The sequence below is a fragment of the Ambystoma mexicanum genome, chromosome 1q, assembly GCF_040938575.1.
Source record: "Ambystoma mexicanum isolate Mex_15411 chromosome 1q, UKY_AmexF1_1, whole genome shotgun sequence".
Lineage (NCBI taxonomy): Eukaryota > Metazoa > Chordata > Amphibia > Caudata > Ambystomatidae > Ambystoma > Ambystoma mexicanum.
In genome coordinates this window covers 1121266406-1121284180 of record NC_090922.1, presented here as the reverse complement: position 1 = coordinate 1121284180, position 17775 = coordinate 1121266406, and the positions used below count along the sequence as shown (strand labels likewise).

General features: G+C 44.4%; 1 protein-coding gene across 1 annotated transcript in view; it reads right to left on the bottom strand.

Moving 5' to 3' along the window:
• Window positions 1–17775, bottom strand: part of LOC138542778 (serine-rich adhesin for platelets-like) — a 385335-nt gene that overhangs the window by 214271 nt on the left and 153289 nt on the right. The window contains exons 21-23 of the mRNA XM_069641863.1: window positions 17447–17707; window positions 13989–14249; window positions 1379–1639 (exon numbers count right to left, since the gene is read on the bottom strand). Coding sequence (XP_069497964.1) covers window positions 1379–1639; window positions 13989–14249; window positions 17447–17707 — 783 coding nt within the window. The remainder of the gene's footprint in view (window positions 1–1378; window positions 1640–13988; window positions 14250–17446; window positions 17708–17775) is intronic.

Below are 17775 nucleotides of genomic sequence, written 5' to 3'. Positions count from 1 at the left end.
GTCAGGCTGCACACGCACTCGGGCGTCCACAAAACCTTGAATACATGGCACTGTAAGGAATGAAGCAATGTAAAATGATCACTTGGAAAGAGTATGACGCACCTTTTTCTGAAAGACAGCAACATAACCGAAAGCACTAACTTGGTTCATTTAGAGGCACTCTCAAGATCCCGGCCTCTCTTGGGGGGACTAGTAGGCCTCAGTGACGACAAAGAAGTGTCCATTCGGCCTACAATACATATTGTCATAACAGCAGCCAGCTGATCACTCTTTGTTCACTTTCCCATCTGACACACAATGATAGGAACACTAAATAATGGCCCTTACACCTTGTTCTTGCGTTAATTGAAAGCACAGAAGATAACAACTCGTTGAGTGAAGCTAAACACAGGGCAGGAATTGTTTGTCACTGGTGTCACCCCCTGGCCATTCATACGCAGAAATGCTTCTGCCTTATTTATTTATTGGTCATTTGTAAGGCGCTTTATACAACAGAATTGTGTTTCAAAGTGCCTTGCACAAGAACTCAGGAGCTGTATTAGAACAGGCAGTAGGAATACCGTCCACGGTGTCAATCAACTACTGTCATTTCTAATGATAGACTCATTACGGAAGGGGGGAATGTTGCCCGCCAGTAACAGCTACATCTCTAGACTTTTCGCTGGTGGTAAATACTGCTGCGGGTAATTACTTCCAGAAGAATTGTGCTACCACCAGCAGTCCCCAATATGGAACAAAGTAGAGCCAGGCTTGCATTTACAGCCCTGAGCTGGCACGCACACACTGGCACACTCACACACGCACAGACCTATATATTTACATCTAGTTCCAATTACACGGGTGGTATTTACCCCGTTGTCTGTATAATTATCTCTGATACAAATGGCCCATGGCATTATTAACTGCTGGCGTTAATGTTATACCTACAGGGGTACTGTTTAGCAACAATACCACTGGTGGTTTTGCCTGGCAGAGTCAACATTTTCTGCTGGTAATTTTCGTCTGCAATCGCGCGCCAGCAGCCATATCTCTTGGACAATTTGTATTAACCGAGACTAACGCCCACCAGGTACTTGTGTGTTCATGATCCCATTCGCAAAGTCTAGGGACAACCTCTATGCACCCACAAAGCACGCAGAAGCGTGAGAGAAACCCTGTATCGTGCACCCAGTGTCCATGCCTCTTCCCTTCTCCTTTAGAAGCCATAGGGTGTCTTGCTTGGATGAAGGAAGAGGCTAGTTACAGCATCTTCCGGAACGGTCGCTATTGCGATAGCCAGGGGACTATCCCCTGCGTAAACCGTGACATACAGTCTGACATGGTTGCAGAGGATGCTGATTGGATGTGTTAAACATTTCTGGGAGCCAAGGAAACATACCTGTCCAGAAAGTGATCATGTTACTGGGGGCGCTGCTGCACATGCCGCTGTGTGCTGAGATGGTCGCAGAGTACTTCTGGCCACACTGCAGGGTGGAAATGTCACATGTGACAGTTGTTGTGTTGCAGGACTGATGGTCCCCTGCAGATGAGTTCAGAGTTGACGTATAATTCACGGCTCCAGGTGCATCGGCCCATGACAGAGTGGCAATGTTCGATGCACAGTCGACGACTGAGTTCACGTCCTCTGGTGCGCACGGGGCTGCACGGTACACAAAACATAAACAGCAGCGTTAGTGTCTCCCATGGACACCAAGAAGACTTGCAGACCCCTTCCCACTGTGCATGGAGCTTAACAGACCATCGTGTCCTATCCAGCAAACATGCGGGGTCCATGAATGGACGATTTATTGTAGCATATGATTATTGAATTTGTTTCCTCCATATCTAATATATCTGTATTTTATCATCGCTACCCATCATTACTTTGTAATGAACTGTTTAATAAGCATCCCACCCTTCACAAGCAAATGGACTGAAACCATATCAACTGATGGGCTATTATGCATGTCCATGGAAACAGGAGGAGCATACTCGTCCGCAGCACTTAAGAGGTTAAAGTCATATATTACACATCTTCTAGTGTTCAACAGTGCAGTCATGGAGGCACGCAGCACACGGCAAGCCCTATGCTTGCAGGCACATAATGTAATTCCTCATTCCCTCTGGCATTATGAGCTATGGTCGATACTGACAAACATGGAAGGTACTAACCAGGAATAATAGAAGAGAACAAAGCAGCCCGAGTATTGATTCCTTAATCATATATTTTGAGGTGGCGCAGTATAAAGCAAACCTAATAAAAATAACAACAGTAACAATATCTTTCATTGATAAATCTGCGAGTACCATAAACTGTATAAAGGCTGTTGCAAATAGTCTTCTGGAAGCCGGCTAACTCTTTCGGTTGCCGCAGGCCGCCAGAAGAGGAGCTCAAGACTCTCCTCTATAGGAATGGTTCCTCCCTCGCACCTACACCCACACACACTCTACTCCCCACCTAACCCAGACTGGGTGATCTGCTCTCCCCTGTTTACACCCCCTGGTTGCTTCTAGATCCCTTGCTGACAAATTGCCTGCCCTGCCCCCGCGCCCACACCCTGCGTTGTTATCTCCGCGCTCCATGTATCCCTGCTTCGCCCACTGTACCCTTCCCCCTATGACTTGTTGTTTTAATGCATTTTTTATTTTATTAGTGTTTGGTTTACAAGAAACCTTTCACTTACGTACACAAAAAAGTAAAATGAAACCGAGTTAAAACCTGATATATAATCCACAGATCCATCTTATACTTAGGGACAAAACATAAACTACATTAAAACTAAATCAACAATCAGAAAATACACAAACTCTTTTGCACACACAAGAGGAGAGACATTCATAGTGCCCCTGATTTTCTACGATAGTTAAGGTATGGTAATTGTCCCACAGTATATGTTCATAATAACCACAGTCCTTATTAACCTACTCTTGTAAAGGTCGTCGCCTAGGGTACAACTATTTTAACGTGTCCGCCGTTGTACTATAAATATCCCTTGTATTTAACTGAGGTTACCAATTAGACTGGCCCCAGAAGCATGTCGCCCATAAATCTGAGCCGGGCTGTGATTTGGTTCACGCTTTCACTGCTTATAAGTCTATACCACCATTCATCTGGAGACAGCGAGGGAAGCTAGTGAGTATTTGGCAGAGGTGCAGTGTTCTTTTCTCAGTCAACCCCTGACAGCACAGCGTTAGATGATAAAGCGATTCTTTGTTATCCATTTATTTATTTTTTCATACAGAATCTACAGTTGACGTCCAGTTCGTGCCATTTTCTCCCGTTTATCAGAACTTCCTTTGTTGGAAGAAGGTTCAGCCTGAATCTTAGACATTTTGCTCGCTTTGAGCAGCCTGGGAACAGTCTAAGGTAACTCGGGATAGAATTCCTCCGTCCACATTCCACCCTGAAGTTGCAGTAAGATTTATACAGCTCCCTTGCCGCAAGAGTGTCAACCCAATCTTACCTCCTATGACTTATTAAGCCGCTTTGTTGCTCCCCGAAGCCAAGTCTGAGCTCAATAATTACCCTACTAATATTAATAGTATGTGGCACTGAATTGGCTCTCCGTGTGGAAGATTGGATATCATCTTATATTTTGGCAGGCCTCCCACCTACTTCAGGTTTAGTATCAAGGTAACATTCCTGTAAACCTCTGCCCAAATCCTTGGGCTACTTTGACACAACTATGACGCATGACAAAGGGAACCGTCTTCCTTAACTCATGGCCAAAAGTGATTCTTATAGAGAATACACAGCATATATATTAAATCATATTCACCAGAATATTATTTTTCTTTCAGTTCCCATGACATGGAACCAATAACGGGTGTAGAATATGGACACTACTGTAGGGAAGCAACACATGCAACTAAAACACGTGATACATTACTTCATTCTCTCCCTCTAGCCACATTTCCTATGACACCTAATCCCCTTTCTATGGTTATGTTCACACAATCACCTTTCCAGTTCTGTAGACCATTCAGGTATATGTATGGCACTGTTTACATGATAGAGTCACCATATATCAAAGTGCGTAAGTACAATTTGGATCACCAAATATTATGGAAAAAAGCACTATGAATTGGAATGTGACTTTGTAACTTGGGGAGAGCACCTGAATGACATGCAAACACAGACCAGCATACAGTATCTGATCACAGTAGGGTCACTTCAGCCCTTCTCCATTTAGTGAGAGGCTTAGCTTTTCGTAGATAAAATCCTGGCATCTGATTTCCTTCTGGGATCTTGTGTCAATTGAATAGTGTGAATTCAGAACTTGGTGAAGGCTAATGAATGAAGCTTCCTCACACAGGTTGTCGTTGCCCATCAAATCCATTCATGCGGGAGAGAAAGTGCTTCGGCCTCCATGCCTGCTCAATGGTGACATTGACCCCACACTACGCTCCCACTAAAAATATTCACACAAGCCAATTCCCAGCAAGCAACCCGACTTAACAATACAAATAAAGTAAGCACAGCGTCTCATCTCGCCGACAAACTGGAAACTTTGGCCCATCCTAACCCCAAACATAAGAAAACCATTGTCCATTTAGGAAAGAGCATTGAAGAAACATCTGAAAACAGCCCTGTTCAGGCAGGTGCTAAGAGCCTGAGGATCCCTTATCGTGCAGACTAGAGTCGGCATCTGTATGCAGCTATCATTGGCGCTCTGCAGAGATGTTTAGCATCTGTGCAAGTTTTGTGAAATTTTCTATGGTAGTTTTGCTACAATTTGGAGGAGAACAGTAGACAGTCTATTTTTCCCAATAGCAAATTGTCATTTGTACTTCGTGTTAAGGTGTTTTGACAGAGAGCACGCGGTACAGAGAGAGTGAGAGAAAGTGAGTCACTCAAGAAGGAGGCAGTTTCCTGGTTTAGACTACTAGGAGTAAGACTAGAAAGGGGTTCCAATTTTTCTACCACAGGTTCTAGAGTCACACCGTAGCACTGTTTGCAGACAATGAGAGCAGAGGAAGCCAGCTCTCTTTTGTATTGCTGTCTTGTGCTATATTGAGGGGTGGAGAGTGGGTTCACGATGAAAAAAGTAAACCACAGCACACCAAGAGTGCTTTAAGGATGGCAGAATCACCCCAGTTGGTGCCTCTCTTCGCAAAAAAAAGGACACATACAAGATCCATTATGTAAACCCTCGCCATGGGTAAAGGGATTGCTCAGTGCATGCAATGTGCACAGACTGAGTAGAGGCTGTGTTGAGCAGTGGCAGGCGAAGATATTCTCTCTGAAAATCCAGTCATGCATTCCTAGACACCTATTAGTACTCTGTAAATCCAAATATGCTCCAATGTTATCTTATCTTTTAAGTTTAGCTAATGTAGTTTAATTAATGTTTGTCTATTTTTCGCCGTTAATGATGCTGCCTTTCTATGGTGTCGCGCATCTGTTCTGTGACATGCTTAGATGTCCCTTCCATGCAGGCGTTGAGGCACTGTAATAAGGTTAACTGATTAGCTTCCCAACCAATGAGTGGTTATCACCCGCTGGATGTGACGATGGCAGCTGATGCATCATGCACACACTCCTCCCCTTTTCTTTTCTTTTCTGAAGAATGAGAAGAAGGGCTTCTGTTAGGTAATATCAGAACTTAAACATTTTTTGTTGACAGGGGCTTGGGTAGCACACCATGACGATACCTGGAACAACCACCTCCTAAGATTCTTAACACCTTTTAAAAAATGTAATATCTTCATTGTTTCATGAGGTAATGGTACAAAACATCGTCGCTATCCAAGCATCTGTTTCGGTTTAGGGTGATTACATCGAATCCATTTGGTCTAAAAAAAAAATTGCTAGGTTAATTTTGCCACATATATATGTGGGGGAAGACCCTCCATTTCCTCCCTCCTTAACCTCCCTACAATAATTATTTCCCTAAACCCACCACCCAAAATATATGCTGCAAAATTAGTCAAAACAATTGCGAAAAATCTTCCTTCAACCAATTCTGCTGTGCAGTAATCTGCCATTCCCTCTGTTTTTCAATCATAATTTGAATGCGTAGGGACTTTGCAAGGTCACACAACCCAAGTCCTCCCACCACCACCTTTCCAACCGTAACCCTCTCCTTAGGGTCTGATTTCTTTCATTCCGCAGATCTCGAGTTCTCAGTTCTTCAACTGGTTTCTGCCATTTTTCACATGTATTACCACACAATCAGATTCGTTTCCTTATTTCGTTCTCCAAGGAAGCCAAAGGGGATCCCCTCTCATGGTGGCATGTCATCTGAGGGGTAAAATAACGAAGTTGTCAGTATATTCCATGCCATACGAACATCTTCCCCTCTTGCTTCCTCCCTGGTGCTGGTTTTCAACCACATCCCCTTTTCCTCCAATGCCCATCTTTTGAGATCCCTAGCCACCTGTCAATTTTGGGACCCTGCCTATCCTTTCACGCTACTGCATTTCTGCGCTTCGCTGTTGTGAACGCCAGGTCAACAAACCTCAATGTGTGTTTCATGGTTCTGTGTCCACCGCTGGGGTACATAACCAGTAGGCACACCTCCGAGGTGTAGGGGTAGCTTGTTATATGAAGATCAGCCATCTTGCTTTATACTGCCCACCATAATCTTTGTATTTCCGGGCAGTCCCAGAATACACGTAGCAGGTCGTGGATTTTTCAGCGTACATCCATAGCAGTCCAATGGATGATTCAGGAACAAACTGGCCATTCTTGCAGGTGTAATGTAAAGCCTATGCAACAAACTGTTCTGCGTCGGTTTAAGTCTGGCAGGTCTCAAGCCCTTTTGAGGGTATACAAGTATCCACGCCCATTTCTCCTCCTCAAAGAATGAGCCCAAATCCTGCTCCCATACCGATTTAATCCAGAGTTCCCCCTAACTATCACATGCTCGTAGAGATGCATACAGCTGCAAAGCCATGACAGGGCCGTCTTCTGCCACCTCATATAGTTTGGACAGTAGTCCGTCAACCACTGGTTCCATTGGGAGAGCTAGCTAGCTCTTCCTTTCAATATTTGGCGCTGCTGCGCATGTCAAAAATTGCCCCATTGGGAGATCGTATCTGTCCCTCACTTACGTAAAGTAACTTGACGTTGTTGAATAGGTCTCCCCATACCAACACTCTTTTCTGCTTCCATATCCTTAACTGGGTGTCCAGTCAAATGGTCGAAAAAAAAGGTCGAATTTTTTTATTTATTTATTGATATATATTTTTTTTAGTTTGGGTTGGTAGAAAAAATTTTTTAATAAAGAAAACGGGGGGTTGGAGGGGAACCCCCTTAAAAAAAAAAATCGACCATTTTTTTCAATCATTTTAGTGTCGATCAAAAGGCATTCGATCCTTTTGTTTTCGACCATATGACCTACAACCCCTTAACTGTGGTCCCATAGTATCATCTAATCCCAATAAATGTTGAGAAATCGGAATGTTAGGTGAATACTGGTCTCTCTGGTGCAGTATTTTCAAGGTTCGCCCTCATCGTTTCCTGCCTAATGTCATCAGCATAGGACAATCTGTGTGTTTATCAGACTTTATCCACAGAACCTTCTTCATTATGTACAGTGCAATCTGAGACGACAGTAGTCTGGTCTCTAGGTTTTCATTATTTACGAACTAGAGTGCCTCAAAATTCAGTTGCGCTGCAAGGTAATAGAGTTCAAAGTTAGGGAGTTGTAGTCTTCCCTTCTTGTATGGTCTGCAAAGCTATTCTCTTCCTAGTTCCTGCCCACACATGTCCCTTATCAGGCTCTTTAGTGCTGTAAAATGCTACTGATGAATCTCAACAGGAACATGCATCCTTGGTAGAGGGACCATTTTGACTAGCACTATTGATCCCATAAGAGAGAGCAGTATTTTTTTCCAAAGGTTTATCATCAGAGTCATCTTAGACAGTTCTCTATCCATGTTAAATAAGTGTGTATCCTGGATCTCATGGTAAATACTATTCCTAAATATTTGAGCAATGGACAATTCACTGCATGCAGTCTCATTTTGAGTCTTAGGGCACCTAAGGGGGGACATGTATGACTTTTCCCAATGTATAATTATGTAAAGCAGCTTGCCAAAGTTTTACACCACATTAGGATATATGGTAAATTGACTTCAGGGTTGTTCATATATAGGAGTAATAGTTTCCTCCAATTGCCCCAGTATTTTCGTTCATGCAGCTCTAACCCCTGCAGTTTTGGCTATGCACTCTCCCCTCACCACCACCCTGATTGCCTGCCACACCAGATCATAATCTGAGACACATTGGCTGTTTTCCCAGAAGTATTTATCCACTACATCCCCACACTCTCCCTGTATGACAGGTCCATTAGTGCTTCTGCCCTTCGTCTTCAGGTGGGGATGACTACCCTAGGGCCCCGGCTTAGTAGTGTAGTGGTCAATGGTGCATGGTCGGACAATGCTTTCCCCCATATACTGTGAATCCACAAATGCCTGTGTGTGCTCCTCCCCCGTAAATAGAAAATCAATCCTTGTATATATCTTATGAGGGGCAGAATAAAAAGAGAACCCACGTGTGCCAGGGTTATGTTTCCTCCACAATTCAGTAAGACCTAGTGTCATCACAATCCTCTGCAGTGTCTGTGTTGCCACTGACACAGTCCCCTCCCCAAATCCAAAGCATGTCTCTGTGGCATGCCTACATTTCCAGTATATTGTTGAAAAATGTGGCAGCGTCTACATTCGGTGCTACACACCGGCTTCTCTTCAATGGATCCTCTTAGTAATAATAATAGGCCCTCCCAGGCCATCTGTACCTTGTACACTCTGAGAGGGATCTGGTTTGAGATCTATGTGAGTACTCTTCTAGAGTGTGTGCAGTACGTCTCTCCATATCCTTTCCCCACCCATCTTATCAGCATTGCCTCCTATCTATCTTTATTCTGTTTTGTCTCCTGGAGCAGAGCTATTGCAATCTTCCTCTGTATCAGGTCATTATGAACCCTATTCCATTTGATGTACTCATTCACCCCCCTGACATTCAATTATCCTTTTGCAAAACGAATTTATCTGTCATGGAAGCTACCTGCCCCACCAGCTTTTCCCCTAATCTTGCTCATCTCAGCTGAAAAATCAGGCATGTGTAACCCCATCCCATTCAACAATATAACACAACTTTAATACATTTTTTCTCAATAGCTTAAACTATTTGAAATGGCGCCCACCATGCCACAGAGCACAAGAGTGATCCACCCAATGCCCCATTGCCAATGTGTCATCAGGCAACACTTCCAGTCGAATGTTCATCTCTGAGTACATGTCCCAGTCATCAACTGCTCATTGCCAGTGCAGTACTTTTCATGTGCCGGTGTCAGCAGTGTAGGCGGTCGGTCCACCTCTATCCTTATGTTCTTCTACCAACTAAGCCAATCAGGATAGTAGTAGCAGGTCAATTCCCTGGGGCCGCTCCCCTCGCGCACCCCGATCTACGTATCTCCAGGAGGTGACTGTAGACCATGCTGGTCCATCCACTGATTCGCATCCGGAGAGTCGAAAAACTACCCTTGTATATTATCCTGAGCCTCGTCGGGTACATCAACATGTATTGAACCTGGTTGTGTCAGAGCCTGAGCTTAGTTGTCTCATATTGTTTTCATTTCTTTTCGGCCATAACCTTACAATCTGGGTATATTGCCATGTTGGAATTATTCATGCATATTCTACCTCTTTGTTGTGAGAATTTCAATATGCATTCTTTGTCCTTGTAGTTGAAGATTTTGGCTATTATCAGTCTTGGTGGTGTTCCAGAAGGGGGGCTACTGGCCAACGCCCTGTGTGCTCTTTCCACAGTGAACCCTTGTGACAACTTGCCTGGTCCTATTTCTTGGAGTAGCATATTTTCCCCATAGTTCATTGGGTCGTTCTCGTCACCCCCCTTTGGCATTCCAAGTGTATGGATATTATTCCTCCTAGCTCTCCACTCCGCTTCCTCCACGGTGTCCTTCAGCATCACTGTTCATCGTATCATAGTTTCTGCTTGCTTTTTCAGGGTCTCCGTTTGTGTCACTGTATCTACCAATTTCCCTTGTGTCAAGCTCACCCTCTCAGATAGCGCTTGCACATCTTGCCTCAGGTGGGCGAAATTGACTCTCACCTCGCCAATCATGACCTCCAGTGAGGACCTTAGTTCTGCAATCGCCGTCAGGATAGAGTTTTCTCCAGAGATTGAGTCGGGTGGGTGGGAGGTGGGGCAGGGGATACCCGGCTCCCCACTTCCAGCTGGGCTTTCTTCTGTTTTGGCCTGCATCTTGTGGATGAAAGCTTCCAGTTTGGCTTGCCTGGCACACGGGTGCGGGCCATGGGCCGTCAGGCCCGTCACCAGGTTAGTTTTTGGACACCCAGGACATGCCACGTTGTCCATGGAGCAATCAGCAGCTCTGTGTGCACTGCACTCAATCAGCATGGGGCGTTCCTTCTCTCCCTCCCCAGTGCCAGGGCATTGGCCAGTCTTCTTTTTATATAGAGGCTCCAATGCAGGAGGTTTGGGTGACCAGGCCGACCCCGCGTGCCAGATTCCAGGGCCTTCCAGATCAACGTGGGCTTCAAGCACCTTATTCCTGCTCACCTCCACAGCGTTTCCACAGTAGTCTCCCTGAATCGCTGCTGTGTGTCACGGGCAGATTCTCTGAGACATGTCCCTGCTCCCGCTGTGCTGGTGTTGTGCTCTTTATTGCATGCCAGGTAGGGGAGAACTCAGCGAGTGCAGGGCTCCGTCACTCTCTTCGCCACGCTCTCAGAATCAACATCCCAGCGTTGCGTGCCATTTTCGATACCTCCGGGAGGTCAAGTCACTCTGAATTTGCTACCACCCAGCACCAGAATCATCTCGGAAAGTGGGTTGGGTGCATCTCAGCGCAATTCACTCACTTCTCATCCTAAAGTGCTGCCATATAAAAAAGGATTATGTGCGATATCCAGGGTCTGGGGCCAGAACTCACTCTACATGCAACTTCACGCCACGCTCGCTAGCCAAGCCCCATCATCCTTACACCGTAACGCCGACATCAAGTCTGGGTCAGAGCACATGGAAAATGATAAGCACAATAATCCACAATCAAGCTACAGAACTGGCTGTTTTGCCTAGATTTACATCACAGCTGCCACAAGTATTCGGAAAAAACACTTTTCTTTGTATGTTATTTTGATAAACTGAGGTAAATACAGGATATAAATTGCACTTAAATATGCATACAATGTCCTGTTGATTTTGCACTGTCCCGCATTAACATGCCATATCCTTACATAAACTGCATGCTATTGCCTCACATTGGGACACATGCATCTATGTATGTGCTGAGTATTACATTCGAGTTATTCCAGCTGAGGTGGGTAGTCTTGCTTGTTTTACAATGGTCTGTATGCCCATTCAGCCTTGATCAGTTTTTCTTATGTACGATAAGATGTTATCTCTAATCGTTGTGGTCTGTGGCGTATGTGTGATTATGGCTTTTGCAATACAATATTTGTGAACACAACCTCATGTTGTCCGACTTGTTATTGAGAATGGGTTGTTTGATTTGTTCTTTGGCCCGTGCACGTGACTCTGGTAATGGCTCATATTCTCTTGGTCTCGAACTTATATTTCCTGCTCGACTGTGGCCGTTTGTATTTTGTCCATCAACAAATAGTCATCCCTTAAATATCCTCGCCAGAAGCGAAGGCCTTGGCGTCACTTGTAGACGGCTGTTTGCTCTTCCCTCCACTGTGCAGCAGATGTATGTCTTTACTTTGCCAACCTTCACTTCACCAGTACTTACTTTGTCACATTTACTTCGTTAGACATTTACATTGCCCACAATGACTTCGCCAGACATTTACTTTGTCATTGCAGGGGGGGGAACTCCCCAGCACCCCTCGTCTTTTCTAACCCATATTCTTCCCTCTGACACCCCTTGACCCCAAACCTAACCCTACGCTAACCTTAACCACATCCATTACCATCTTCACAATGTGTACGTGGCGAAGTACAGTGGGGATAGGGGTGCAGCTTCCTTCCGCCATGTTCTCCTTATTACTCCTACGCTAGCTGCCATGCACTGCTTTCAGGGCAGTGAAGGGCCTCTTTCATGCGCAACTACTCAGTAGACTTCCACTGCACTAACGCATGTCTGATTATTGCTACAGGAAAGCATCTTCATAAACATCTGAACTTCACCTTCCGGATTTCTGGTAAGCGGTTCTCCGCCTGTCCAGTTGTGTCGCATTCTGTGCAGATGGGAGCAGGGTGCATGCTCAAACATCTGGCTGGTGGAGCAGCTCTTTGGTATCTGTCACTGCCAGATAGTGAGTGGCCTGGGGATTTCTGTCAAGGGAGGTGAATGGGACATTTCTGGAGATGCTCATTAGGTGATGTGAGATGTCACAAGATGCCCACAATCCTTTGCCAGTAAAGGGGGGGGTTCAGGTTGAGGCAGGGAGGTGTCATTTGAGACAATATGGGTCTTGACAAAAAGCTGTCACTATGTTGCAAAACTCCTTGCCGTGGGTGCCTCTTTATGAGGATACTCTTGCCCCGCCAGAGTGGGGCAGAGCATAGACTCATTCCTCAAGAACTCTCTGTGCTTTCCCTTGCTGAGTTTTGTTAAAGTAAAAATTCAAGTCAAATTGGATTGGGTTTTTGATAAAGAAGGCTCCCAGGGTTTGCGACTCTTTGATGAGCTGGTCCACCCTGGCTACCCCCACACAGATCATATAGATGGTGTTGATATGCAAAACATGACCAGGTAACGATGAACTTGTTATATGCTGAAATAGTTTGCTGTACCCAGCAACTGGGCATATTTCCTTGGATAACCAACCGTGAGTTGGATCTGATCCTTTAGTGATTTTCCTGTGATTATTTGTGATCAGAGGGCACATTCAAGGTGTGGTGCTGCACCACATCAGTTCTTAAAAGGGTGAAACATAAATGTTTAATTGTATTTTTTTATTTTTATTAAAAACAATGGATGTCATCCCATTTATTTTAATAACATTTCAAGATAAACACCTGTCCTCCTCTCTGACCATCATAGTATGGTCTGTGTAGGGGCAAGTACGGCGTTAAGTCTAGGCCTGTGCAAAGTTGCAGAACTTTTCCTTCACACATTTTGTGAAGTTTACTGCAAAACTTTGCACACTTCACAAAGTTGCAAAGTTGTTGGGATGCACCATTAAATGCCTCAAATTGGGCTTAGCAGGCATTTAAGCAAGCTGTATTTTTCCTCTCTGCAAAAAGCTGTAACCGAAACAACAAAGCCAGCTAATTTACACCCGTCGAACCAGGGAAGTGGGTGCAGAGAAATCTTACAGCAAAACAGTATTTGCTAAAAAAAAAATTCTCTCAAACGTATTAGTCCCAGATCGCAAATGGATGACAGCGAGGAGCACACCATGCACTTAAGGCGGCATTTATTTATACATTGTTCACTTGTTACTTTTCTCTAGTGTCTGCCCTGGTGACTGGACGAATCTTGGTGCATTCTTTGGTCTTCCGTGTGGGCCTGACATTTTGTTCCTACTAAAAGACATGTTATTTACGGATCTATGCGAGTACGGCAGAAAAAATACTGAAGCAGAAAAGGTTGATTTTTACACTGCACATTTTAACGCAATTATATGCGGGGGCGAACCCTGCTACCCCCATCGTCCCCTCACGCCATTTATTACCCTAAGCCACCCCCACATATAATAGTATTAAAATGCATGGTATCAAATTCTGCATTTTCGGCTTCGGTATTTTATGCAGCGCATTAATGGGGTGATCCCTAATTTACTAATTACATATATTCAAATTTAGTAGAATTTGTTTTTTGGGATGGATCTAAATGTGCAAATTGGATGGAAATTTGATCATGTGTGTTTACTTTTTGCTGAATATAATATAGCAGTAACAAACTTCAATCAAATGTGGTTATGAGTGTTCTGTTTTACACTGTCTTGGGTTACGCTCCTCTGAAAAACGGCCTTTTTGTGAACTTCATGCACACACATGTGTGAAATGACTTCTAGCGGCGATGCACGCTAGCAGGAAATGTGATTACCTGTCTGAAAGGTGCTTTCTGCGCTGACTGCACTTGTGCACAATTCACTGGACGCCGTGACGGTACCCGTGTACGTAAGGCCGCACTTCAGGTTGCTGATCTCGCAAGTGTAAGTCGTTGTGTTGCATGAGTACAGCGCTTCTCCTGGCGCAGTTACGGACGCGAAATAACTCTCTGCTCCGGGAGCTGCCGCCCAAGACAATGTTGCTACATTTGTTGAGCAATCGACTTGCGTGTTCAGATCATTCGGAGTACAAGGAGCTGCAAAACAGGAAAGAAACATCTCAACGTTCATGCAATATAAGATACATATTGTGCCTATTTTAGTTCAGCCTCCACCCAAGATCATAGAGACCCACCAGGGACACCTAAATCACGTGACTTGACAATGCAATGATCTGTGACCTTCGACCATCACTTGAAGGTTAGCGAACACCATACTCCCTCAGATTGCGAAAACACAGGTAAGGCATACAAGAGAAAGTGTGCCTGTCTAGTGACACATCATGTTATTTTAGGTGTGCCTGCCTGGAGCACAGTTTGTAGAATTCACATTCGACATGTCATGATTGTATAGGACTTTGTTCTATGTTGCAGTTCGAATGATTCGGTTAGTATGAAGAGGAAAATATTGGGTACAGATGAGAAAAGTAGTTGAATGAAATTGAATAGTACATTATTTCCTTATAGTTGGTTGTCCATTGTGACATCCTTTGTAACCTTGTATCCCCCTAAAGGCTACACATTATGTATTCATCGAGCTTTCTAACATTTAGCCATTGAGATATCTGAGGAGTTTACTAAAAGCCGCCATTCAAACAGAAATATGATTTTGTGTCAGCATGGTTGGTGTTAAAAATGAAAAACAAAAAGTGATGGGTAGAACTTTTTTTATTGTTCATTATCACCACTGACATTGCTCTGAACAGCTTTCAATAACATATTTTTGAGAACTCCTGCACCATTACGTAAGGAGACCCACCCATATACACATCAATGTTGATTCTCCCACTAATGGACACAGTCGAGGCCCAATTGCTAGTGGATTGATCTTCATTTGTGCAAATGGGTCATAAAACGATGGGTTGGAGGGTTGCCTAAAGCAATGATAGTGGTTAAGATGTATTTATTTATTTGCACATACATCACAGCACACAAAACCATCTGGTATCTAGGTGCTAGCTACATTGAGGGGGAAAAAAAGAAGGGAGAGCGGGTGGGGAAATTCATTAGGAGGAGTGATGAGTCTTAGGAGGAGCAAAGTTAGTTGAACAGCCAGGTCTTTAAGTTTCTGCGGAAGTTCCAGTAGGCCGGTTCTTTTCTGAGTGCTGGAGGGAGATGGTTTCAGAGTTTGGAGGCAACGACCGGGAAGCTCTTACCCCGCACTGAGAGGAGATTAAATTTGGGGATCTTCAGGAAGTCAGAGATTGCAGATCTAAGAGGTCGGCCGGGGGAGTATTTCTCCACGCAGCGTGAGAGGTAGGTTGGGGCAGTGTTGGAGAGACATTGATGGACCAGGGACAGTGATTAGAACTTAATTCTTTCTCGGATGGGCAGCCAGTGTTCATCTTTCCTGGCTTTCGAAATGTGGTCAGATTTCGAGAGACCAATGGCCGCTCAGAGAGCATTGTTCTGAATCGGTTGAAGTTTGTTCAGGTTGCGCTCGTAAGTACCAGTAAATAAGGCATTGCAATAATCGAACTTGGCTCCAGTGATAGCTCTTGCAATGGAGAGGCGGTTGGGAGTGGAGAGGAAGGGCCTGCTGGCATGGAGCAGTTTGGCTGTGTAGACGAGGCAATCAAGTTCACTTGCTGTGAAAGGTCAAGGTTAGAGTCCAGGTAAACGCCAAGGGTTTTGGCAGCAGCAGATGTGGGGATTCGGTTTCTGCCGATGGTAAACTCCTTGTAGGGTTTTCGTGTCGTCAGCATAGTTCGTGTAAGATATGCTGAGTATGTCAAGGTGGTCGAAGAGGGATTTCGTATAAAGATTAATTAAAAACCTATCTTTCATCAATTTTTTATTTTAATCTATCTCTCTAAGTGAGAGAGACCATGCTCAGATGTGGATACACTGCTTGCTGGACCTTAGGGAAGAAAGCTCCACCTCACTGTTGATGCAGAACATGTGCGAAATAGGTCTGAGGTTGCTTATGTTCCTGTGCAGAAGGGAGGTAGCTTAGCTGTTGGGACTGGATTGCTCCCAATAGTCGCAATACCAATGCTGATTTGCATATGGCCGGCCGACTTCCATAAACCATTTATTATCTGAGCAGACGGGCTATAAGACAATGTTATGGATGAGTGCCTCGAACAATGCCTGTCATCATTAATTCATCCATCATTATTTTGTCCTAGTGCTTAAAGCAAGCCTCAAACCTCACTTCTGATGATCCGATTGCATTTTGGAAGACCTGTCTTTCCACATTGAGCTCTTCAGCAGCACTGGTCTAGAGTGAACTGAGGGTACATGGGCTGCACGTTCATCCCCAGCCTATGCTGAAATCAGCCACAGGCAGAGTCCAAAGAATGAGCACCACAGCCACAACAGGAGACATTGGAGGAGGCAATTTTGCAGCCATAAAAATTTGCAAAAAGCATGAATTTTATCCAAAACTGCTCAACCTTTAACAATTTACTCCAACCTGGGAAGAAAGCTCAGGGGTACCACACTCATCTGGAACGGAAGACAGCCCCGAGCAGCATGGGTTCCAAAACTTGTCCCGGGCTTAGAGGCTGGAGATCAGCATGAATAATGAAATTCTCAATCATCGAGACCCATGAGACAATGATTGAGAATTTTCAGGAGGGATTTAACCTGTGACATGATGTGATAAGTAACGATAATGCCCTGATTTTAAAAAGGCACAAGAGCTGTCGAAACACGTTTCTCAGAAAGGGCTCAATCTTCATGAGTTATAAATAACAACATGAAACTTAGATCAAGTCTACAGTTTCTAAAGGCACGATTTAGATTCGAAATCTAATACATTTGTTGTGGAGCTGTTGCTTCTTGCGTCCTGAGTGGCTGTCTCTGATGATAGCTGAAGACAGGGATGGGTAGTATTTGAGTTATGTTTGGATGGTGTATGGATACAATGCGGTGAATTGGCTTCTCTACTCCCATTTGCCTTTCTTCTTTGTATTGCAAGCTAGTGGAGGTCGTTTTTGTTAAGTGGCGACCCAGATTTGACCTTAAAATAAAAAGTTGACTTATGGTGGGGGCTTTGAGGGAGCGATGCACGCAGAAGTGAAAACTATTAGGGTTGTGAGATAGTTTCTTACTTTGTGTCCAGATACTGTAGTTTAAAAAAAAAAGATTTTAACAAAAACAAAAAAAGGTAAACAAATCTAAGATGAACAGATTTAGAACAGAAACTTAAAAAGAGAATTCCTCCTACAATATTCATGTCCAAATCTAAGGGATGCCACCACATATGTATGACTCAGTAGAAAGCTCACCAGTCTGGAATTGCTGTGTTGCACTGGATACACCACTGCATAGGTCATTGAAGGCTGTCACGCTTGCGTTGTATTGCTGTCCGCATTCCAGACCATGAATGCTGCAAGTCGTTCCGGTGGTATTGCATGAGAGTTCCTCACCGTCAGGTCCCCTGACATTTGAAACGTAGCTGAGTGCTCCGGGAGCAGCACCCCAGGAGAGGGCAGCAGTGCCCGTTCCACAGTCAAGGACTACACCAAGATTCTGTGGTGCACACGGAGCTGGAGGTCAGAAAGAGAAAGAGTTACTGACTGAGGACTATAGTTTTAAACATTAGTACCCGGCGAGA